Source organism: Corvus cornix, chromosome 2 (assembly GCF_000738735.6).
Source record: "Corvus cornix cornix isolate S_Up_H32 chromosome 2, ASM73873v5, whole genome shotgun sequence".
In the NCBI taxonomy this organism is placed as follows: Eukaryota; Metazoa; Chordata; class Aves; order Passeriformes; family Corvidae; genus Corvus; species Corvus cornix.
The window spans coordinates 120,407,029-120,432,953 of NC_046333.1; the positions used below are offsets into that span (position 1 = coordinate 120,407,029).

Here is a 25,925-nt window from a genome sequence, read left to right on the forward strand (position 1 = left end):
AAAATAAACTTGTCTGAAAATTTTGTATTAGTAAATAGGTAAATATCAGTAAATCTTTTCAAGTTGCCTTACTTAGCTCCTAAGGTAATGCACACCTTACATTACTGAAGAAATACAGTGTCATGGTTTGACTCCTGCCAGTTACATAAGCCCCATGGAGCTGCTCGCTCGCTCCCACCCATCAGAATGGGGGAGAGAATAAAAACAGTAAAAGGGAGAAAACCTGTAGTTTGAGATAAAGAGAGTTAATGAGTCTGTAAAGGAGGATAATAATACTACTAACACTCATACTAGTAGAATACGCAAAACAAGTGATGGACAATGCAGTTGCTTACCGCTTGATGACCGATATCCAGCCAGTTCCAAAGCAGCCACTTCCAGCCAGCTTCCCCCCATATATACTGAGCATGATGCCATATGTTATGGAACATCCCTTTGATCAGTTGGGGTCAGCTTTCCAGGCTGTGTCCCCTCCCAACTTCTTGTGCCCCTCCAACCTTCTCACTGTCTTCAGCATGAGAAGCTGAAAAGCCCTTGACTTAGTGTAAACATTGCTTAGCAATAACTCAAAACATGCAGTGTGCTCTTGACTTTGCTCTGGTACTAATCCCAAAACATAACACTATACTAGCTACTAGGAAAAAAATTTAACTCTATCCCAGAAGAAACCAGGACACACACTCTGTCTCATATTACCGCAGAATAGAGCAGTAAGTGAAATTACGGTTTTACTTTGAACATTGACTCAAATATGGCATTGTCAGTTTATCATTTCTCTTAATAATTTCCGAATGGTGTGTGATCATTTTACAAGTAAAGAGATGAATTAAGTGTAAGACAGTATTAGCTCAAATGAAAGGTTGATGAATGGGAGTTCAAGAACACATCTTCAAGGAGTCTTACCTGAATCATCATCAAGGATCCAAGTTCATGGTCCAGTCTAGCTTGACGTGTCATCATCCATAATAGATTAATGAATGGTGTTGGTTTTGGTTCTGTCTGGTATAACATCCTCACTCATAATATCACTGGGTTTTAAGAAAGGCCTTGTACTGATGACTCCTGTAATTTAATATTATAGGGATGTATGATCTGCACTATGCCTTTCATTAAGGGTAGAGATGGCCAGAGTATGACAGTTTAGCTTTCAAGGATTCAGGTTTTTTCATTTCACACTGCAATGGAAACAAAAGACTTTCAGTGGGTTTTTGTTTGGGTTTTGTTTTTTTTTTTTTCATTCCATAGCATGAAATTGTATTGAAATTTATTTTCAGATTGAAAAGTTAAGGTTTTCCATCTGAGTCTCACATTTGGGAGTAAGCAGAAAGCTTAGTCTGGAGTCAAAGTAGTCAAGCTGATCCTTCTTTGTTTTAGTTTCAGTGATATTTCATTGATACCAGAGATAATCAATTAGCTAGTACTTTGCATGGTGAATCAGGGAACTTGGATGAAAGACGTTATGCAAGAAAACATGAAAAAATAGTGGAAGTGTTGTATTCCATATATCATTTACAAACAGAGAATGACAGATTAAAAATTTGTCCAAAAGTCCTATTCAACAGGATATTTCCATAACAGATGGCATGAGGAGTAGTTTTTCAAGCCTTAGGCAGGTATTAGATGCTAACTTATGACATTCATCATGCTGTCTAGGAGATCCATCTGATTCACACCAGTCAATCAGCTGCCTTGGTTTTAAGCAATTTCACGCTAAAAAGAGAATGTATTAGCAATAGCTCTTTGCTATTTGGTTACGGTTATTTGCTTCCTAAAATTGCCTTCCCACTGTGTCCTCACCTGTAAGCTAAAACCTCTATCATTCAACTGTTAACAATGGATATATATTTTGCATAGTTGCTGAACTGAATGTTAGACCATAGAAGACAGGATAATTTGTAATAAATAGGCTCCTCTTTATCATGCTGGTAAAGGTGATTTGTGACATTTTACTGTATCGCAGGTCTTGGTTGTTGTTGTTTACACCGTTGTACACACACTAGCTAATTTTACGGTTTTAACTGTCACAATTTCCTGATCAAATGTACTTGCCCACTACAACTTTTAGGGCAACTTTCCCGCAGTTACAGACAATGGTTTTGATTCTCATTCAGCCAGATAGATCCTTGTTCAGTCACTTACAACTGATCCTGTTGCTGTCTGTGTGTGCCACAGCCATGAAGCACCACTGGCTCTCCCTGCCCCTGCCCACCCCCCAAGGCCTTCACCTCTCTGCCTATGGCCTAGGACCCCCTTTCAGCCCTCCAGGGCTCCCCACATCTGCCCACAGTATAGGGCTCCATTTCAGCACTGCCAGGCATTTCCCAGCCTGGCCTGTACGTGTCCTCATCCCCACGGAGCTGGGGCTGCCCCTGTGCCCTCCCCATGCCCTGCTGCTGGCTGTGGGCTAGGATGGGACAGGCTGCCAGATCCTGCCTGCTCCAAGCCATCGCCCACAGGGCAAACTCAGTGTCCTGAAAATGTGCTCATAGGTGTTACTGGAAACACAGGAGGATTTCATTTGCAGATACATAAAAATTACATTAACAGGTGTAGGAAACAGATGCCAACGCTCAGACATTTTGTCGTATCTCTTTCCCAGCTCTACTCGTGAAAAATGGAATATGTAACTCAATATTGTAATAAAGGCCTAGTTTTGGTAAAGAAAATCATGTGAAGAAATGTGCAAGAGTTTAACAAATCATTGCAATGTTAACATAAATGCCTCTGACAGAGGTCAACAGAGCTTTTTAAATGTAGGAGATAATGGAAACATAAGCTGGTGCCATATGATACTTTAGCACAATGCATTTTTCATTTCAGATTCTTTCTCCTTCTTCATACCCTGAAATGTTTGGTATATTTTTTACCAAATTGAAACATATCTATAATCTGACCATATTATACCAGTCTGGGGAAAAGATAAGTTTCTAGGAGCTTTCAATAAAATGGAAAAACAAGAAGGTGGGGTAATGCAAGCAGGGGACCAAGTGGTGGGTTATGCTCTGTGCTATGTGGGTGCTGTCATCCACATCCTGAAAGTTGGCAGGGGATTTAAGGTGTGTTGTCTGTTCAAAACCACCCTGCTTTTAAAGGAGATGCTATGGAGAGCCAAGAATTTTATAAAAACACATTATAAACTTGAATAAAAGAACAAACATATGAAGATGTTGTATTATCAGGACATCCTCCTTTCTGTGAAGTCCTTTGCAGTGCCTGTCTGCATCCCATCACCACCACAGTAAGTGGTTTTCCCAAACAGTGTCAGTGCTTTTTTTTATGTGCAAATTACAGTCTCCAGATACGCATCAGGACACTGAACACGATTACAGAGCATTTTCAGTCCGGAAATTTTTCTGTGTTAATGTCAGTGCTGAATTTTTCTGCCACAAAGGAAAATGTTTGTGCAGAAAACAGTGGGGATTATGCCATGGCCTCCTTGTATACTTTTTCTGAAACTTTTGTCCGAGAGGCGTTGTTTGCTCTTCACTGTAAGCCACGGAAAGCACCTTTAATTTTGGAGGGAAGTTGTTTGGAGTCTGTGTTAATCTAAGAAACCTGTGACCCTCAGTGTCAGATTATCTACTTAGACCTTATGGTCAGAGGTTGCCTCCATGAGCAACCTGTACTTTTGGGAAGATTCTATGAGAACAAATGCAATAACTTCATTTGTAGAGTAGAAAAACTCCAGGAAACACATTAATCATTATGTGGTTAACAGATCATAATGGTGTCTGAAGAATAATATATTTTTTGATAAATTTTAAGATATCAAAATACAAAAAGGATTTGTAAAATTTAATGCATGCAGAGCTGGTTATGATTTGACTTCTTTTCTAGGAGACTTTTCCTATAAAACTGCTTTATTGTAATTAAAAATTTTCCATCAAAATTTCTTACATTAAATCTAGAAATAAATACATTTTGCAAATGCAATGCAATAGAGACTTTGGAAAATTATCATGATTCACCATCTGCAGCCCTGTGTTTAGAGTTTTGCAGTCTTCTAAGAAATGAATAAGCAGCCCAAATGATATTTTAAGGAACAATTGGAACTTGTTGACAGTGTTAAAAATTGAAATTCCATATTTTAAAGCAGTAACTGTTTCACATAGTGAGACAGAGGATGTAGCATTTAAGCTGCCTTCATTTAGACTTTAAAATCAGTCATATGGGACACAAGGGGTCCCTCTGGAAAACTATTCGTTTAACTCAATAAATTACTCATTTTTGCTTGTTTATTTTAAAGGACAACATACACAGGAATGTATTCATGGCAGATGAATTAGCTCCTATATTATGAGCATGCAGTGTGGTTAGTGTGAAACATTTACACCACCCAGCTCATCAGAAACCAGTAAAATCATTTGTTTCATTCCAGCTGTGCTCTTTGCATTTACGCGGAGCTTGAGTATTTCAAATCTCTCTTTTCTCAATACATAAAGTTGTACTTTTTTTGCAAGTCCTAACTGCTTTAACTTTTTTATTAAGAAGAGAGAAAAAAACAGAAAATGGTTTTAAATCAGCTTTCATTTCTGTTGAACAAATGACCACTGAAATAATTGGAAGACCTCTCCCCATTTCAAAGGACAAGTGTAAAATCTGAAATTTTGGCTAGTTTCTTTGACTGAGAAACAAAATTTAGCTTTTGCATTTAAGAATTTTAAATAGGGGAACAAATTTCTTAATTGTAATTTCTTACAAACTGTGTACAGTGATGAAATAAGTGGAACAGAAAGTCAATAGAAAGGGTCTCAGACTTGTGGGCAATGACAGACACAGATGTTGCTCCATGATGCTACTATATACTAAAAGCTAGGATTATCTAAAATTGTATGTCCACCTCTAGGTTGCCGATATGAGAAAGACGTCAATAAACTGGAGTGTGTTTGGCAGATGGCCATGAAGATGCTTGGGGGCTGGAGTCCTTGTCCCATGTGAAGAAGTTATAGGAGAAGAGTTGTTCAGCCTGGAGAAATGAGAAGTTTTGGGGGGTCCAACAGAAGCCCCACAGTGCCTAGAGAGAGGTCACTGATTAGACAGAGCCTCATTCTTGACAGTCATGTATGGCGGGAGAACAAGGCAGGAGGCAATGGGCATAACTTGAAATGTAAGACATTTAGACTGGGTATAAAGAAAAACAAATTTCACCCTCAGAACAGTCAAGCAGTGGAAGAGGGCCCCAGAGCATTTGGGCAGTGTCCACCCTTGGGGTTTTCAAACCTGACTTGGTAAAGCCCTGAGCAGCCTGGTCTGACCTCACAGCTGAGCCTGCTAAGGACAGAGAAGTGGATTCTCTATGTATTGGTCTAAGCATTCCTGAATTAGGTCATTGACACGGTTTATGAGACACCTTTCATATAAGAACAGCTCATCTACATTTAGGGAAAAAAAACCCCAACCGTCCAGTAAAGCAAGCATTGATGGTTTCCCCACAATAATCACTGTAAAATGAGATGCCTCCCAAATTCCTTCTTACACAAAATGGAGAAAAACACTACAGTCCCGTTCTTCACCTTTCTATCTCCTCTCAATTTTCTGGGAATGATTTCCTATACATCCTAGTCCTTGCCATTCCTGATTCATGCTGCATTATTCAGAAGCTTCTACCTAATGATTACCAGTTTCCGTTCCTGTCTTCCCTTCTCTGTGCATAATGCACAGTCCAGTGTTGCAACATAAGGTTGACTGCCTGCTCCACCACTCCTAGAAAAAATAATTCAGTATGTGCTGTATCAAGCACCTGAGTAGAATCTTGGCTCATGAGCAGGCTTCCAATTAAATATATATGAAGATATATAGATATCTACATGTATAAAAAATAAAGATGGTATAAAATCATGTCTCTTAATTGCTAAATAGAAACTTTGCTTAGTAAGAAGTGCATTGGAAACAAAAAAATGTTTGTCTCAATGTATTCAGCCTCATCTTCCATGCTTTAAAACTGCTCTCTCATCTACAGAAGCCAGTACTGTGAAATTGAAATACCTGTATGTGTACTTGAAAGATGAAGAAAGTGTTTCTGCAGGCATTTTCACTAGGTAAATGAAGGTGCATTTATATGTGCTGTCCCTTCAAAATGTTTTCTGAGATAAAGTTGTTCACAGAATAATTTCTGCAAGTCATTCTTCAGTCTTTTAGATCTCAGACTGAAGATTATTTTCAAACAGCCCTTTGAGAATGGATTTTCAGAATTCAGGCTGGAAGAATTGGTATTCCTCAGACAAATAAGCTGTATATGGTATATTCTGTCCTTGAACAGGCAAATGTGACTCTAATTTCAGGCTTTTTTGATAGGAGTTTTCAGATGAAAGCCAGTATTCAGATGCTTTGTACATTTTGGCCTTTCTTCATGTACCATTAGGTGCTTAGATGTTTTCTGAAATAAAGGTACCAAATATCTTAAAACATTGTTGCACCGGGAATGTATTGAAGAGCCTGCAGGAAGTTGTTTTAAGGAGCTGAGCAGTCCTGTTGAGTACAAGAGTACTTACTTCATTTGCACAGCAGAACTTATATCAGAGGTTAAGTAAGTCTTAGGCACGTGATTTGGCAGTAAAATCCATTAGCTGTACTCCTTGCTCATATTTGCTGCCATTCCTGTACAAAACCATTTTCACCTGATAGGACAGGGTGATGTGGAGATGACTTTCTGAGTTTCCCCATGGTGGATTAGTCACAGTCACTCTGCAAATCCCCCCTGAGCGTACACAGGTGTGTTCTTCAGGGGGGACTGTGGCACAGCGAGGTGAGGGGAGGCGAGAGGACTGGAAGGGTTACTGTGATAGCAGACACAATTCCCCCGTGTTCTTAGTAGCTGGGGTTCTGCCTTGTCCCCCACCAGGTAATGGAGCTTGGTGAACACCAGGGACTTCCTGATTACAAAGGAGATCAAAAGTAAGGGTTGATGGCAGGGTGGTGTTGTTCTCAGCAGTGCCTCAAGTCAGTGTATTGTCCTTGCTGACTAGTCTTTATGGAAAAGGATATGAAGCATCTTTTTTTTTTTGAACAGATTGGTTGGTTTGGTCTGTCTGTTTACTATTAATAGTAGGCTGGTTTCTCTATAGTACAGGTTTGTCAGGGAGGACTTTATTTGAAAATACATTTCTTGGTTGAGAAGCTTTTACATGTATATCGGAGAAGGCAGAATTTATACTGTGCGAGGACTGGAAAAACTGCTTGACAAAAAGAAGTAGCATAGTAAAAGAGATCTTGCTTTAAAAACAGAACTCAGGACCTGATGCATTGGTGCATATCTTAGTAGTCCTACTAAATTCAATTTGAACTGAATGAAAGTAAAACTCACTAGAATATAATGGTATTATATTAAAAAAAATTATTAGGCTAGGAGTCCAGACCTGAAAGTGAAAGACAAAGACAACAGGCACCACATGCAATCTGTAGTGGACCTAGGCGCACATGAGCATGTTCACTGCCCGTAAGCACACAAAGTGCTGATGCTACAAATAAATTTACTTACTGCACTGTAGTATAATAGAGTGAGTTTTCCAAAAGCACTTAGAAGAACTGCCTGACTCTCCTGGCTCTCCAGGAGATGGCACCTATCTAAAGTCCTATGATGTTTCTGAGTAGTCCATCCTTTGACAATACAACTGAAAGTACATTTGAGCTCCCCTCCTAGAAACACAGGTGATGTTGTCTGTTTACATACACACACTTGTGTAGATTCGTACTGGCAGTTCCTCCCCCTTCAGTCCTTACATGAACTCCTCTGGTCCCCGAGAGCTCCTGTTGCTTCCTCTGGGCAGTCAGCAAGAGAGTGGCCAGAGCAGCCATGCATTAGGCTCAACTCAAGACCACACACCCCTGTGATGGCACAACCTACCCTAACCCCTCCTGTGATAACAGACATTTGAGTAAACATACCTAGAAAGTTTTTAAATTACGAGTTTTCTGTCCAGAGGAGATGTGGAAAGCTATGGTCTTGCACAGTTTCTAAAGCCAGTGAACTTAAACAGGAATTTAAAGAAATGTGCAAACTGTGCTCCTGTTATTCACCTCTGTGATATGATCTCCCAATGTAAGACTACTTTCTGAATCACTGAACTGTCGCTGTGTTATTGTGTGGTATATTTTCACAGTGCCCCACACTGCTGAAGTGAGCGAGAGTATAGCAAAAATTTGTCAGTTTAAAATGCAATTTTAAAATTACCTGAGATTCCCTCATACACAGAATTTAATCATTATATTTGAAAAATACTTGGAGTCTTTTAGTAATTATATTACCTTCTAGATGGAAAGCCACCTCCTTTAAAGATAAAAACAATCTGATATCAGAAGCCTGCTTGGAGCCTAGTGCACGTCTAATTATCTCTCAGTCTTAATTATTTAGCAAGTGCTAATAAACTGCACGTATCATGACACTCATGTGTAATAAGCATATAAATTTAATTTATTTTTTTCCCTCTCTTTGAAGACTAACAGACATGGAATTCAATCACAAGGCAATGGCATTATAACCTCCAATATAACATCAGGTTTTAATAAGCCTCCTGTTTGCTGCACACATGTGCTTAAGACTGCCTGGAAACCAAATCAGTAGAAAAAAGGGATTACTTTAGATTACTTTGAAATGTGCATTGTTTGAAATGGCCTCTGGTGACCAGCTTTCATGAATGGCTGATTTTACTTGTGGGGCACGTCATCTGGCTCAATTATACCAGGCTCTTTTGTATGACAAGTGCATTTCTTGCCTGTGCTGAAATATGAAATTCTAAAACAAAGTAAATCAGATGGTGAGAAATAAATTTAGGTAACTGTATATTATTAGAAGTTTGTAGCTTAGCAATGCACATTCTTCTTACTGAAAAATATGTGGGAATTTTCTTTTGAAATTTCCACAGATTTGAAGTTAATATAAAAACATTCGTTTTAATTTTAATGTTTTGTTCAGCTATAACAGCAGCATTACAATCAAATACATATTCTTCTTTTCTCAAAGGCAGATCATTTCTCCTACAGTTGTATATTTTTAAAATGGTACTGGAGTTTGCTGTTTCACCCTAACAGATGAAGTGTTGGGAACTTCTACCTACTAAGAATATCCCTTAACCTGTAAAAAGTTATAAAAGTGGGTTAGCAAACCTGCTTTATACTTTCAAGTCACTGCAAGCTTTTTCCTTTCCTGTCGGTAACTGTTTGCAAAATTACAATGTAAAAACGTAATATAAGGTTATGATTCTCCCTACCTGCAATTACTTTAAATTATAGTTACTTTAAATTAATATAGCCCGAGGCACTGAGGATACATCATTAGAATACACAGATTTCATTTGAAAGGGGAGAAGATATCTGATTGATTAGTTAAGTGTGTTGGAAATCCAATAGATAATGATTAGATTAGACCCAGATAGGAACTACATTCTTTGTGTTCACTGTAAATCCTGTACTTTACAACCTAGATTAGGGGATTAACCTTTAAGAAGAGGTGGTAAATCTTGCTTTTTCCTGACTTCTGCTGTACTGTAAATGTGTTTCCCATGGCTGCAGGCTCAATATTCCCACAGGAAACTGACCTGCAGATTTACGCGGTCGTGCCTGGTAGTCTGAGATGCAGTGTTTGCCTTTAAATACGAGATAGAAGAGTAAGATGTGAGAAGAGCTTTAACATTACTAAACTTAAAACAGTCATCTGTCAACAGCTTTTGCCACTGAAGTGCTTCACTGTATTCGTGAAAGTGAGAGTTGTTATTGTTGTAGGGTGTTACAACCCTCTAGTCATCAAGGCAATATGGTTTAAGGGAGAGATTTAAGACCTCTGAACTACTAGGTTGCTGGGTGCAGATGAACACCTCGCTTCCCTGACCTTTTATTATGTAGTTTCAATCTGTCTGCACAATCTTCATGTAATTACTGATCTTATGAAGTGCTAATTTTGTTGTGTCTCAAACCACACACTTTTTATGATTCACAGCATAGACCACGTGAGATTTCGAGAGGTCCATCCACCCTTTGACACAAGCATGAAAGATTCACAGAAGCTGTATTTGTGTGGCTCTGAGAAAACCCCTTTCACCTCCTGCACCCTGGAGTTTCTGTGTATGCAAAATATTCTCAAATACTGCAACATTGCCAGGTGGACACATTTCAATTTAAAGCATAGAACTTAAAATGGTAGGCGTAAACCCTGAATCTGGCATTTGTAGGGTCATGGGTGGATGAAGACATCTCCAATTTACATGATGTTACTGACAGTGATTTCTGGCACTACAGGCAGACTGGCAGGTTTTTGAAATTATGCTGAGCAGGTGCCCAGCAATGTGACCAACCCCCAAGGTCATATTGGAAATTACAAAACACTGACAATAGCAGAATCCCAACTCTGAATTAAGAGACTTTTTCTAGTTGTCCTTTGCCTTTGTCTTTTTCTTTTGACAGTCTGATTTTAAGGGAGCAGAGAAGACTGGGATCATAGTCCTGTAAGAAAAGCTCATTAAAGCCAAAAGTGTCGAGTCAGCAGGTCAGAGGTAAGATACATAGGAAGATGCTCTTCTGCTTGAGATGAAGAAAGAAAGCTCATTTTCTTGTAGTGATTGATATCTGAGGACTTGTTTCTTTGACAGGTTTTATCCGTTTATTTATCAGAGAAGCCTATAAGAAAAAATTATCTGAGATTTTTTTTTGCATAAAGGAAATGACACATAAAGGAAACACTTGCCTTCTAGTTCTTTTCCATGCATTTGATGTATTTTTGTGCAAGTTCCTTGCACTTGTCATAGAGTCTAAAAATGTTCTAAGTTGCAAAACATTTGTTTGCGGACTGTGTCTTAATTATATACAACTCTGTCAATTTATGGGGGCAGGGAAATCTAACTACAGAGATAAAATCTGTAGGATAATGGATAGTAAGGAGGAACACAACGCAAATAGGTGCTGCATTAGAAGTTTATTGATTTAGGAACCCTATGATACCTTACATTCTCAATTCACTGGGCATATGTATTACTAATATCTGGGGAACAGAAACCAGAATTCTCATTCTCATGTTCGCTGATGAGACAAAACTGGGGGTAGTGACTGATACACCTGAGGGCTGTGCTGCCATGGCAGGAGGTTTGGACTAGATGATCTCCAGAGTTCCCTTCTAACCCTAATGATTCCGAGATTCCTAAGCTCCACAATTACAGTCCACATTATTACTAGTTATTGTTATTATTACCACTGTTTCATTTATTGTCTGATCCACTTTTTTTTCAAAGGAAAGGCCACTAGGACAGTGGGCCTTTACCTATGACTTTGATAATATGATGCCTCAATGTTATCTCAAAAGAAAACACTAATGCCATAGTGCAGAAAAGACAAAGTTGTTTGCCTTTTGTTACCTCTTGGTCATGAATTACTGATGTGGGGCATTGCATAGCACATGGTACTGGAGACGGACATATGTCCAGTATCATTACTTACTATCCCCACATTTGATTCAGATTTACAAACAGGAAGTGTGTTCATGTAAGCCAGATTCCCTGTGCAAGGATATGTGGAAGCCACATTTGAAGAATATTAAATATGAATAAGTTCATATATATTTAAAACTTATAATGGAGTATTCATGTGGACACTCAGTGCTCTGTTTCATAAATGAAGTACATGGCTTGGACAGATTTTTATTGGCCAAACACAAAATGGCATTTTAAGTGAACCGAGTGAAAATGTGGACATGAGAACCAAGTGGCAAATCTTCTTTTTTGAGTACTGGCTGTCTTTTTTTGTGTTCCAAACTAAGTGCTTTCAGTCAATGCCCTGAAAAATCTTGAACAGTTCTGTATCAAAATGAGTAATGAAACTACAGAGTTCCAAAAGATACTGTTATGCCTTTTGCTTTTCATCTAAGTCACTGAAAGATACTCTCTTAAGAGATCTAGAATAAAATCCTCATAGTTTTTTATGCCACACCACACAAAGTGGCACTGTAGCCTTTCTTTGCAGTGCCCTACCAGTGTAATTCAAGTTTCATGAGTAAATAATTCTCCATGCCAATAAGTCCCTGAACTGCATGTTATAATACTAGCTGCATAGAAACAAGTCTTCAGGTTTTATCCCTTAAAAGGTGATTGCAAACTATGAATTTCTGCTCCTGTGGGGAAAAAATAGTTTCTTTGGATTTCTCTGGTTTCATTTATTTACTGACTACAATTTGGTTATCCTAGGTATCTTCTATAAAAGAAATTTACCCTAAAATTCCCACATAGAAGTTAGATCAGCACTTGTTTATTTGGCTAGGAAAAAAGCATTTTGTAGTACCGTCTTGATTTCTTAACACTGCCAAAAAAAAATTTCAGTTTCCTTCCCCATGTAACTTCAAAAAGGTCTTTTTTAGAATTCCTCCTATTTTTGTCTGTTTCTCAAGACAAATTGGAGTATCTTCAGGGGCACTTACATGCTACCAGCCAGTATCCAATACAAACATTGCAGCCTTGTCTTCCCTATCAAGCCTGTATTTTGACAGTTTTCTTTACTTTATTTCCTTCTAGGACTGGGAAATAGGCTGTAAAAGGACAAGTTGTCAAAGATCACCTTTTAATAAAGATTTGCCATATGCAAAACTGAAATATGAGCAACAAAACATGGCATTACTGTGCTCTTGTATAAGAACTACTCAGTGAAACTTGGATAATTAATTTTATATGCATAGATCTGTCCTGATATTTTCCTTTATCCATCAAGGAGAAAAAAGTTAGAGCTGGAAGAGAAACTTTCATACTCTTATTTCTAGAAACACCTGCCTAAGGTGCCACGAACATGCTAGAGAAAAGGTCTTTATTAAAACTAACTAATACAGACCAGACAGGTTGAAATGAGGAATATTTGTTAATGTCCATTTGGACCAGTGTAAATTTTATTAGCTCTGAGGTGTAATTGTCAGGAACTTGCAGTTCCGTACGGTGGGGGATTATTCAAACACGTCGGTGCCAATGTTTGCTCAGCGCAGTCAGGATGACTGCACTTTCTGGGTCAACATTGTCTGAAAAAGTTTGCTGTACAGCTGAGGTAAGAAACTAAACATTGAGTCTCACTTCACATAGCCTTTCGTGCTTTGTGATCTGAGTCAAAGTTTCGCTATTTAAAGATCAGACATCTAGAGACATTGTATTTCTGCTTTTGCACCAAGAGCATGTATCTGGTGTCTGTCAGAAGAAAGCTGACTTCACTGGTAACCCTGGTCTTCAGGGCTCTTGTCAGCTTTTACACGACTTAAGAACATATGCATGGAAATGGAACTATTTTTAAAAGTCCATCCAGACTAATTACAGACTTCCAGTTACTTATCTGAATGTTGTGTAATCACTGAAATAGCATTTGCTGTTCGATGGCGATCCCGTGTATTGACTTTGCAGTGCTGTAATGTTAGTGGAAGGCTGGAGTGTTGGTTGGTGCAGAGACAATGAAAGACAAGATTTCTCTGCCACAGACACTTGGATTTTCCTTTTAGAGACGTTCACACTCTTCTGGTGTAATTACAGCCTGCCAGAGTGAGGAGCATGAAACTGTTTAGCTTGCGAAGCTTAAAATAAAAGGTGTATGTGGAAACAAGAACACGATCCTTTTTCTAGCAGTCCAGCACCAAGTCCTATCCCCTCCCTCTGCCGTGGCTTCTTCCCCTGCAATTCAGAGCATCTCCCTATTAATGCATTTTTAGGTGAGTGATTGGGGGACCCTTTTGTCTTCTGTGTTTCTCTCATTATTTCTGTTTCTTAATCTGTTTGTGGCTCATGTTGCATGTCTGAAGTCTCAGGTGTGGGTGCACAGATCTTGTGATTTATGCTCCAGTCTAATTATATAAGGCGCACCCCAGTTCCCATGCAGTCTTCCCCTTGGGCAGACTTCTTGATTGTTCTTGGGCTTGGGTGGTTTTGTGAGGTTTTTTTTAATTGACCGATATCACCGTGCCTTTATCCACAGTCCCAGAATAAAAACAGAAGAAACGTATGTGGCAGGTCAGTACCCTGGAGGGAACAGGCATGACTCCGTGGTTTCTTTCCCACCCCCTTCCTTTTTGCCCCCAGATATTCCCTCCCTTCCCTTGTGTTACAGACGGGTTTTGCAGAGCTTCAGTCAGTAATGCCAAAAATGTTAAAGTGTAAGTGGCTACCCCTTCCTCTCCAGACCAATCAGTCATTTTCAGTCACAGGTTTCAATCTGCTGCAGCAAAGCCAAGCCTCTGTGCTTGCAGCAGGTCTTACAAAAGCAAGGCTGTGTGACTGACAGGCACAGAGAGAGGGTTCTGCTAACGCACTGAGACAAGTCTGGAAGCGGAGTATCAAGGACGAGGCTGTGGCAGAGGTACTGTGCATTATGGATGAGGCGCTCAGCTCTGTCGTTGATTGATTGAGAGATGGTTGTGCTCTTTCACAATGCTGGGTAAGATCATATGGACTGTCATTTAATATGAGCTTTCTTGTCAGTGGGAAGAGGACTTTTCACACAGTGACCCCATGCAGATTGCAAATGACAGCCATGCTCTCTCCTCTGCTTATTAAGGGTTTAGTCTCTCATGCAGGTGAGTTAACCTAAAACAGCGTTAGTGCTTGCCAGGTGTCATACGCTGGAATTAATGCTTATTCTCAGAATCTCACTGTAAATCTGACTATAAATATTGGAAAAGCAATGTGTCTGATGATGTGAGATACATGTCCTTTATCTCTAGAAGCCAAGGTGCCATCCAACCCCTGCGTAGGTATGGTATTAAATTCAGTAGGGGAGCCATGGGGAATGCAATTTTTTTCTACGCTTTTCTTTCAGGACAGAGAAAGAAGCTGTAACAAACAGTTCTGGAGACTTTGAAGCACAGCCATAGTACTGAGGTCTCTGATTGACAAGGCTTCTGCTTTCTCCTTCTCACAGGGCTCCTCCTACAGATGTTCTGAACGCGTCTGCATCCCGGCAATTTTTTACTGCGCCCAGGTACTGAATGTAAGGAACCAAGCTGCATAGAAAGAAGTGTGGGGTGTAGGAGAAGGAGCACTGTGAGGAGTATACCAGAAGTTATGTCTATACAAAATGCAAGCATGACTTCAAACAAAAATTATTTGAGAGAGCATAGCTGCAGAATGACCGAGTTTATTCTTAGAAAATGATAGAATAAAGCTCTCATTCAACAATATGGCTTATAATCATGTTAAATGGTATGTGTCAGGCTTGACTTCCCTAAGTGTCATCATTTCAGTGTATGACTGGAAGTTTATCTATTGCTTGAACAGAATCTCTTTCCTCCCTACAGGTCTTGAAAACTAGAGTTCAGGAACTTCTGGATCAGCCTTTTCATTGAAATACTGGAACTACTATGAAGCCTTCTTGGTTTGCAGTCATCTTGGCAGTGCTCAGTACTGAATTGCTAACAAGTCACTGTTCCACCATCAAGTCCCCGAGGTTCAGAGGACGTGTGCAGCAGGAGCGAAAAAATATCAGACCAAATATCATCCTTGTACTCACAGATGATCAAGATGTGGAGCTAGGTGAGAAATAATTGTTTGCTACTACATTTGGTCATGTGTCTTTCAGTAGTTTATGTCAAGCAGAAAGAACTTTAAATTCAGAGAAGGTGCTGGTCCTGGAACAGTACCAGAATGTGGGACAAGTTTGGAAAGTGAGTTAACAAATATTATTGAATAGCATTCATTGCACTTAATTATAGACTTTAGGAAATATATGCTTATCAAAATCCACCATGGGAGGCTTTAATCAACACAACAGAAAGATTTAATAATGCATGCAAGGACATACAGATAAAAAACTTGTATCAAAAGCCTTTTCTCACTCTATGACTTTTTGTAGCATTTAAAAATTTGTGCCTTATGAGGCCAGCCTTTCCCTCAGTGCAGTATAGGTGTCTCTACATATTTGTCACAGGGATGTATGTCATCTGACATGTTTATGCACACAGAAAAACTGGTCTAGTTACAGGACTTAGTAACCTTAATATTTGTATGAATTACTGAAATGTTTAAAATCCATCTGCTTTAAAAACTATGCTATATGTATAAAAACATGGTAGTTTTGCTTTCATAAGTATACTAAATATCTGAGCACGTACCAGTCAGAAGTGATTTTCACATATTTTTCTTAGGGTGGAAAAAGTTAAAACACTTGGATGATGTTCCAGGAGGCCTTTGAATGTTTTCCATTAAGTAAGTTAGAAAGATATTAATGGTAGTTATGCATATAACTGATTTTTTGGTTCACTGCCCAAAACGAAAAATCAAGGAGAGAAAGAGGATCATTTTAGGTTACCCCCAAGCAAATATTTTGGGTTGTGAGATCAAAAAGGTGAAAAAATGGCAAATTAAGTTGAAATGAAATCTTGAATTCTTTGCTATTTTTTTTAATGAGAGACATATTTTTAATAGAAGTATATAGACAAAATGCCATATGACATTGAAAAATAAAAATGTTTCATTCCAGAAAACTTCATTCTGTTCTAAAATCACATACTTTCAGACAGAAGATTTGTAGACAAAATACGGTCTGTATCTGCAAGCAATTCTTTGGTTGCTTGCGTTTTCGTATTTACCATGATGCAATAATAATTTCATAGTCCTTCAGGGTTCTGAGAAAATAATTAATAAGCTATATTTCGTGACTGTGGGTTGGTGCTTTTATGCAGCAGAGCTCCAAACACAGTCCTTTAGATCGGAACGATTCTTATCTTTTTTATTTTTCATTCTTTCAAACCTCTGCTCTGTTTAGCCATGATGCATAATGAATAGCTGTTCCCAGCTCTGGTTTTGGTCTAAAATACAGCTCTTACAATAGGAGTGCATTTCTTCTTGATAGAGTCGTTCTGAAAAATTTTGTTAAAAGGGTCAAGTCAAGTCTTCCTTTTTGTGGTCTGAAAGAGCCTACTCTCTCCAGGGCACTGGGGAAGGTAGGTCAGCAGACACACATCTCTGAAAACAGTGTTACCAACTTGCTGCCTTCAGTCTTGCAAGAAGGTTTGCGAGTGGTGAAAAAGGAGGAAGGATGTGGCGAGTCACTTTGTTCATATTGTGGAGCTCTACTCTTTGAAAGCTGCTCTGAATGTTCACAGTGCACTCTGGCTCCTATTAGCAGGCAGCTGAGCAATAGCCTGGGTGTGTATGCATTCCCACTGCCTTGAATGAACACACAGGTTTCCCCTTTTCATAGATCATTTCACAGGAAACAGGATTCAGCCCCAAGATTTACTGTACTGCATTATTCACACTTCTGCTAATAAATCATTCTGCTTATTTGAAAAATAAAGCCAAACTGTTTTCCATGTGTGAATTTTCCTCTTGCTCTTCATTGATTCCTGAGGAAAGTCTTAAATTTCTCAAAGGTCAGTGGGAAGTAACACTTTCTGCCACAAACAGGATAAAACCTAGGGATTGGTATCCAAAAATCACAAGACTGAAAGTTGCTCAATATGGATTATTTGCTATTGTATTCCCAGCACGAACATTTCTAAAAGCTATTCTAAATGAATGCTTTAACATAAAAGCACATAAGGTACATTATAGACTTCAATCAGGAAGGATTTGTCTCCAGAGCATGTATAAGCATTGAACCAAAATATTCATCTGCCTGAGTGCAAATGATATACAGAGGAGTTATCCAAAGTAAAATTTGCAAGGGACAGGGAGTTTGCATTTAGTTAGTGCTCAGACCATAGGAGTATGCACATCTTCCTATTGATCTGCACCATCCCCCTGACTTTTGCATTCTGAGTGCAGAGAAATTCAGCGGAGTTGCTGTCTCATTCACCTTATTAGATAAAACTAACAAATTGCTCCACAACTCCAGTCACTTCCTGTCTGTGCAAGGAGGAAGGATATTATAGATCAGCTGGTGGATTGCAAATTAAGCTGAGTGAAGCAGCCTGGCCCACAGTTCTTGAAGAAACTCAGCAAATACTTGATCTCAAAAGCTGGGAAATTACTTCTTGAATTGTGCCACTGTGCACTTTCTTTCCCCTACCAAGATCCTGAGGGTAGAGGACTCACTGCCCAACAGAGGCCAGTGTCATCTTGCTCAAGGCAAAGTACCAGCTCCCAGAACCTGGAACTTCTCCCCTCCTGGAGACAGCATGCTGTGGCTCTTCAGGGCTCCCACTGGGGTCAGGCCTGTATTCTCTTCAGTCCATTATTTTGCTTGCTTTTTGGTCTCTTCCGCTGTCCTCCCGATTCTCTATTATTTGCATGCATCAGTACCTCAAAATATGACACCCCAATCACTCTTATTGTCCTCACGGTAGAAAATATCTTGCATAATGTCAGAAAGGAGTAAAAACTAATGAATATGTTGGTAGTTCCAGTGTTTCTGACCCTTTTTTACAGCCTAATGCACCACCCAGTGAGATCTATGTAAACCATCCACTGAAGAGAACACTGGGTGAAGAGATCACAGCATCATCTAGACACATCATATCAGGCATAATTTGCATGGTGTGCTTTCCATCTTCACTAAAACTAAAGCACTAAAAAACATAAGCTGAAAAAAGGGGATATGTGCTGAGAACTGAAAAAGTCCATTACCTTCCTGGCGACTTGCATACAACCCATATAAAGACAAAGTGGCTCCCAGCTATGCCTTTATAGAGATGCCCACCTGTGATGAAAATCCATAGCAACTTTAAGACTTGATATGAAACCTTGGTTGCCAAACATATTTCTTGAGGTATGATAATAGACTGAGAAGTGACACTGAATGTCTTGTCTGACAAAACTTACTAACTTCTGTGTCCAAAGTGGCCATTCCCTGTTATCTGGTTGCCCTCAGGTGCTCCCCAATCAGTCATGTAGAGCACGAGTGTCCTGCTGACAGACAGCACCTGAGTACATGTGCCCTGAAGATTGCAGGCCAGATGGTAAAAAATACAAGCTGTGAGGAGAACTACAGACAGCAAAGGATTATAACTTATATCAGCAAGTTTTATCTCCTGCTTGTGTTTTGTTTTCCAAATGAGGAAGTCTCACCTGCTTTGAAGTGCCTATTCCAGAATTTCCAGAGGGGCTTAATCTATTATCAGTGTCAGTAAGTGCATACCTAGAGGGAAAACTTAGTCATAAACAGCAGGTTTGCAAGAGCAGAGGGCTGACCAGCTGGAGGAATGAGGAAGCACTCTAACAGCTACTCATTTATAATACTTGGAGGTAGGAAGGTGCAGATCAGCTCTGCTGCAGTTACTGTGCATTAGGCTACCTGAATAGCCCACTTTCTATCTGAGCACCTCAGCACACGTTACAGCTGAGTTCTCAGGAATAAACTGTGACTTTTCAAAAATAGAAGAGCTCTGGTGAAAACAAAACAAAACCTGAAAAGTCAGCCTGGGGTCCAACATAAAGGCATGTAGAAGGAGGATGATCTCTGATTTGTCTTTTACTTAACAATTGAGTGAAATGCTCCTACTCATGCAAATGGAGACCTTTTGTGTTCAGGTACCTCTCAGTTACTCTTCTACTTTTCTATATCCCTAAGCACAAGGGGTTCAGGAAAGCACAACAGCAGGTGTTCATTTAGAAAATAAGGACTATAAAGACAAAGAGTCTAAAGTGATGATGATTTTCATACACAGTATTAAATGTATCTTTAAAGACAGAGACCCTGACATTTTAAATGAAATGCTGAAGACCCTACGGCCTCTTCCCTTTTTTTAACAATTTTTTTTTATCCAAAAGACTTCATATTCAACACTTACTCCATAGCCCAAAACCAAGACAGAGCATGCTTAACTTTAGCTAGTAAGATAATTTGTGAGATTTTATGGCTATAACCTAAAGTTGAGTCTCCTTGGGAGTTCTGTGGTTTTACGGGCAGGTTTGCAATTGCTTTAGAACTTTTTAAAATTTGATTTTCAAGCAACATAAACAAAACCATCAAGAAAAATTCTTGTTGTATCAGTGGAATCAACAGATTTAAATGTAAAATAAGGACAGTCAACTATGCAAAAACCAAAGGAAAAAGAAAAGAAAAAATTCCAGAAACCTCTTTTTAACACCAAAATTGTGCAAGTACTGCAATTCACAAACTTGTTTCCTGGGCTCATACTGACATATCCACAGTTCACCCTCACCCTTCAATCTCTGCTCTGTTGGATAACATAAAGAACAAACTTTGACAGCTGTCAGCAAATACTGACAGACTCTATCCAGGGCTGCTCAGCCTTTCTGCAATCAGAAATCTGCAAGCCCTGCCTCTCTCACCTTGCAGTTCATGAAGAAGATTTGAAGGATGCAAAAAATGTCTTTGTTCTTTAAACATCATCAATGCAATTTCTTGAAAAAGGTGCTGCATTTTACCTTTTTTTTCCATACTTTTTTAGCCCCGAAAACTGATTTTGAGCACAGTGCTTTAGCTTCAGAACCAGACATGCTGATCTTGTGTCCACAGAAACTTTCCTTTAGAAGAATTGCTACTGAATTCTCTCATTCCTTTCTCCCCCTCCTTTACTCCCTTCCTCTCTCTATTTTTCTCTTTCTTCTGTCATCTGATAAAACAGAAAGAGTATTAGCATTTTCATTGGTAATCTCAGCATGCTACATATTTTAGTGGCATATTGACTAATAATTCAGTCTGTGTAACATACTGCTTTTCTACAGCTGCATTTGAAGAACTATTGATCTGTGAATTTGATACAGCTTGGACCCTATTTCTAGATTAGCCCATATTTTAACTTTATTTTGAAGTCTGAGAACAAAAAAGAATTCAGTCTTTCTGGAATCCTGAAAAATATTTTTATTGGTATAATAAAAATGTGATCTTTTGCCTAAAATTATGAAAGCTGCAGAGTGAAGCACACTGATGTTCAGACACAGCATAATAACAGCCAATATATTCAAACTATTTTTTGCAGCACAGTGATGATCAGTACCTCTTATTACAGGGTCCATGCAAGTGATGAATAAAACCAGGAGGATTATGGAGAATGGAGGGGCCTCTTTCATCAATGCCTTTGTAACCACCCCGATGTGCTGCCCATCGCGGTCCTCGATGCTGACTGGGAAGTATGTGCACAACCACAACATTTACACCAACAACGAAAACTGCTCTTCTCCCTCATGGCAGGCTACTCATGAGCCTCGTACCTTCGCTGTGTATCTCAATAACACTGGGTACAGAACAGGTAAGAGAAAAAGCAACACCAGTTCTTCGTTTAAAGTGAAGATGACATATTCAGCAATCGGTCTTAAATCACTGCCTAAAATGAAACTATTCTTGGTTGTGATAGAGTTTATTTCCTTCCTAGTAGATGCTATAGTGTTGTGGTTTGGATTTAGCATGAGAATAATCTTGATAACACACTGAATTTTTAAGTTGTTGCTAAACAGTACATATATTAAGTCAAGAATTTTTAGTGTCTCATGCCCTGACAGCAAAAAGGCTGGAGAGGCACAAGGATTTGGGAGGGGTCACAGCTGATCCAAACCAGCCAATGGGATATTCCATCCCATACAGCATCATGCTCAGGACATAAACTGAGGGAAAGCTGGCCGGGGGGTGCTGCTTGGAAACTGGTTGGATATTGGTAAATGAGTGGTGAACAATTCTATTGAGCATTACTTGGGAGTTTGGGAGTTTTTTGTGGGGTTTATTTCTCTCTCTTTTTGTTGTCTCCCATTACTATTATTATTATTATTATTATTATTATTATTATTATAGTTCATTTAAATTGCTAAGCTGTTCTTATCTCAGTCCATGGATTTTACCTTCTTTCCTATTCTCCTCCCCATTCCACTGTGGCAGGAGGTGGGGAGTGAGAGAGCAACTGAGTGGTACTTAGTTGCTGGCTGGGGTTAAACCACAACAGGAGCAACTGTTGTCCCAAACTGGCTGTGCAGGGCAGAGGTTGAATGTCACAGAGAGGGAGGGTAGTACTGCCTGCTGCTCCACATCTGCAGTAACAGCCAGGTAAAGAAACTCACTGGTAGTGAAGCAGCATATTTTCACATTTGGATGTCCCAGGTGGGAAATAAGCTGTTGGGCAGTTGCACCTACTGTGAAAGAGGTGCATTTTAGTGGCATTGTGGGTCTGAACTGGCAGTTCCAGACGTGATTATGGTCAGTATTACGGCCTGCTTGTGGACAGCTGCTAGCAGTTATGGAAGAAGATGTCAGGGCCAGGCTGGGAACTGGTGCCAAAGACCTCACAGGAGTGGAGGGACTGTCGTGGGAGCAAAACAAGGTGAATGGTATAATTTAAACTTTGCCATGGGGTGATATTTCATTTGCATTTTCTGAAAAGGAATAGAAACATGCCTTTAAGAAGGATTGTTCTTCTGTGCACCAATAAGATTTGATCATTTTCTTGTAAATTCCTGGTGGTTTTCCGTAGTCAGGAGATCCTTTTCCTGTCTACAAAGAACTCTTCTTATTCCTCTCGTCTGTGCTTCAGCTTGATGTAAAACCCAATTCATTTCTGTATCACCTATCCCCTAAGATTGAATCTGTAGACATGTTAGGCTCCAGCCTGACTTCCCCTTCGCAAGGTACCGGAGTTGTGCGAGGTCGTCAGAGTGCAATTTGTCCAGAAGTGTCGTTCAGCTACAAAGACTCCCCTTCACAGAGCAACGAGGCACAGATCTCCTGCCAGCTGCCTTCCTTACAATGTAACTGGCAGCAAAGAAATTTGTCTCTATCGGCAGTTTAGGCACAAGAAGGGATTGCTTTCAAAGCATAGAGCTGGCAAATGTCTCCATGCTGTCTGCTAGTCCTAAATCTCTTAAAGCTGCTACCTCCAATGCCTCAAGTTTATCTGCCTCTTTCTTCACCACACTGGCAGTTCACTCTTTTTTCTTCTGTCTCTCTGCGTCTCTAGTTCTGGAGAGCTTCTGCTTCCTGTATTAAAAACAAAACTAGACAAATCTTTAACTTTTTTGGACCTGGTGTGGGCTCTGACATGAGCTGAATAGTACTTCAGTCTCTATTAAGTTGGTCTCAGTGAAGTTGCCATCTGAGTACAGCACTGCTAAGCCTGAGTAGGGGTCAGCATCAAGGTTTTGGAGGAGAAAAGGAAGGGGGAATTGACCATCACTGTTAGAAAAGGTGCTGAATTTGACCTAAAATGAAGTTTATCTCATGACTTACATGTCAGAAATCCTTTCTGCTTCATATATGGGTGCTTCATGTGGGACCTGGCTTTAGTGTTCTTAAAAAATTAGTATCTTATTGGTTTGTCATCTATGCTTTGCACAACTAAATGCTTCACACAGAAACTGGACAGATTTGTCACTAGCCCTCTCTGCCCTTCTGGGGGTAAACACTACTTTGAGCATATCTGCTCCACTGCCTTGTTATTATGAAGGCATGTGGAGATGCTTACTAAATGCAGACTTGACTCTATTACATGGAAAGGAAAAAGGGGTCAAAAGGAAAGGAACAGGAAAAAAGTGCTTTTTCAAAGGCAGGCAGAGAGAACATCAGTCCTAAAACTGTCAGGATAGGTGAGTTTTTACAAAGGGCAGAAAAGAGTAAAAGAAAATGGAAACAAATGAAAATACCTGCATGAATCTCCAATTCTGACTGAGGTACATTGTTCAATCCTGCAATACTATGGCTACAAAGATTGATCTTTTTACTCCTTGTAAGATGATCCTACCTTCTAATTTAGCCACAATTATTTTTTGAGGTGGTAGCTTAATTAACAGCAGATCTTATAATACATTTTTCAAGGATAGTGTTGCCTTATTAAAAAGTCACCCAAAGTCTGCTTGCCAAGCAATAATCTACACTTCACAGCTAGAAAGTTTAGTAAAATTATAGTGACTCAAAAATACCTGGGAGTCAAAAATAATTGGGAGCAAAAATGAGGGAACTGGGGATAGAGAGGTTGCAGATGTTATGGATACTTACCCTGTGAATTTCTACATGTTTCGACAGTAAATCAGTAGCCTCCTCATTGGGAAACTGAAACACAGAAAGAGAAGTGAATGACTCAGGCCAGTCACAGTTTGGTGACAGTCCTGATAAGGCCCTTGACCAGAGAGCTCCCATCTGGATGAGACAATGTACAATATCTCCAACCTGGTACTCTGAAATTATGAGAATTTAACTCTCCCTTTTTGCATAGGATCAAATTATTATATGTCAGTGGAAATAAAGGGGTGGGAGAGTGTTTATATGATGTCCTCACTTCTGTTCACTCCAAATTGTTTTCAATATCTATGAAGCATCCATTGTCTAAACCTGCAGCAGCCTTAACTAAACCCTCTGTATTGCAATTGATCACATGTGGGCAGACTGTTATGAGGGGAGTTCTGCTGAAGCCACGAGGACTCCACACAAGCACAGCAGGCCCTTTAAAGAGAGGTCTGAAACGTGCTCTAATAAACTGTGGTTATAATTAGAGCCCACTGGGAAAACCTGGCAAGGGACTGAATGGGTTCTTCTTTCTTTTTTCTGTTTTATTCTTCTACTCTGATATGACCTAAGGGTGATGTTGCATTTCATGGAAACATCCCTTTTTGAAGATTGTATGTCAGTGCTAAATCATAGGCAGAGACTGTGCTGGACTCTAGCAGGGCAGGCAACATTCAGAAACCATACTGAGCAGTAGCAGGGCAGAAAATATTCAGAAATAACACTGCCAAACCAAAATCACTTTTCCTTCTAATTATAATTTTCCAAAGCTATTAAGGATGTTTCAATGTTTACAGTTTCCCTTATTCACAAGCTGTATGTTAATGCAGCAATGAACCAACTGCAAAGCTTCTTGATTGTTCACAAAATTGGTAATATTAAATAAAAATTTATAGGACATAGCAGGGAAGGTACACAGTAAATAGGTAGAAAGAGAAAACAAAGCAGCTATGGAGAGTTTCAGAGATGATATTTGTTTTAATTATATAGCATCCAGGCATTCATACTAGAGAGGAAAAAGGGTCTCTTACTTCCAAATTTTGTGGAAATTGTGAGAAAAGCTTGAGAAGTTTTCTTTGATCTCATAGTTTTTAACATCACCAGATATTCCTTCAGCTATTTAGATTTAGAAGTTTAATTCATAAATTTATTAACTTCAGGAGTTAGAGATTTTGTTTGGTGCTTTCCAAAGTATTGGCAGGTCATTTGCTGTTCTTTCAGTCTCATAATTTCTTTACCTTCTACTGCTCTGTCCCAGTCCTACAGCACATAGTCTTGCCTCTCAGATGTGCCCTTTGCCGTTGCTGGTTGCCTTTGCCATTCACCTACACAAAGACAAAAGAAAACCCCAGAAGTGCAACCTTGGCATCCTTAATAGGAAAGGGAAATTGTGCTGCATCTTAATAATTGAGCAGCATCCAAGCATAATCTTGGTATTTTAGAAGAGAAAGCCATCACATGAGAGCAGCCAACATCCAGAAGATATAGAAAAGATAAACATTTTCTTTTTAAATAATGGATCATACTTTGCCTTCTGCAGGGTTTTACGTTTTTGCCAGCTGAAGTTTCATCCCTTTGCAAATATGAAAACAAGTACAAGCTTAAAATTCTTGCCCTGACTTAACACACCTACATATTCTAAACCCTCTCTGCTTAATGTTACTTTGTAGAACTGCTACTCTCTAATCCTCACTCCTCTTAGCCTCACACAGCCAGTGTAACTGTGCAGGTGAGAGCGTGAGAGCTGGACTCTTCCTTGGCTCAGCAGCTGCTCACAGCCTCACAGCACAATGCCAAACACAGGACCAGTCTCTCCCTTCATGGAATCCCACCCGAAAGAGCAGGGATCACCAGATCAGGCAATTGTTTGCTTGCACTTTTTAGAACTGTCTTTGGGAAGATGATTTCCCAGTATTTTATTTCTTGCTCAGATGTATCAACTGACTAGAATAACATTCAAGATTCATGCATGCGAGTGTTCTGATGTCATTTGTGGGACAAAAATGGTAACATAGCAAAGTTAATCAGCTCAAATGTTAATTCCTAAATGGCTTCATTTGTGAAACTCCAGGCTCAAGAAGTGACACCAAGATGCCCCT

At 39.5% G+C, this 25,925-nt stretch overlaps 1 protein-coding gene across 15 annotated transcripts in view; it reads left to right on the top strand.

Annotated features, from left to right (window-relative positions):
* SULF1 (sulfatase 1) overlaps positions 1–25,925 on the top strand; it is a 124,762-nt gene that overhangs the window by 45,760 nt on the left and 53,077 nt on the right. For 6 of the 15 annotated variants that reach the window (XM_019289181.3, XM_020584064.2, XM_039548463.1 and 3 more), the window contains 5 exons: positions 10,396–10,484; positions 13,479–13,654; positions 14,860–14,919; positions 15,236–15,470; positions 20,855–21,094. In XM_019289181.3, coding sequence (XP_019144726.2) covers positions 15,299–15,470; positions 20,855–21,094 — 412 coding nt within the window. In that variant the 5' untranslated portion in view covers positions 10,396–10,484; positions 13,479–13,654; positions 14,860–14,919; positions 15,236–15,298. Of the gene's footprint in view, positions 1–10,395; positions 10,485–13,478; positions 13,655–14,000; positions 14,299–14,354; positions 14,377–14,444; positions 14,516–14,859; positions 14,929–14,958; positions 15,141–15,235; positions 15,471–20,854; positions 21,095–25,925 lie in introns of those variants that run through there. The other 9 variants (XM_020584058.2, XM_020584060.2, XM_020584061.2 and 6 more) reach the window with 8 other exon arrangements.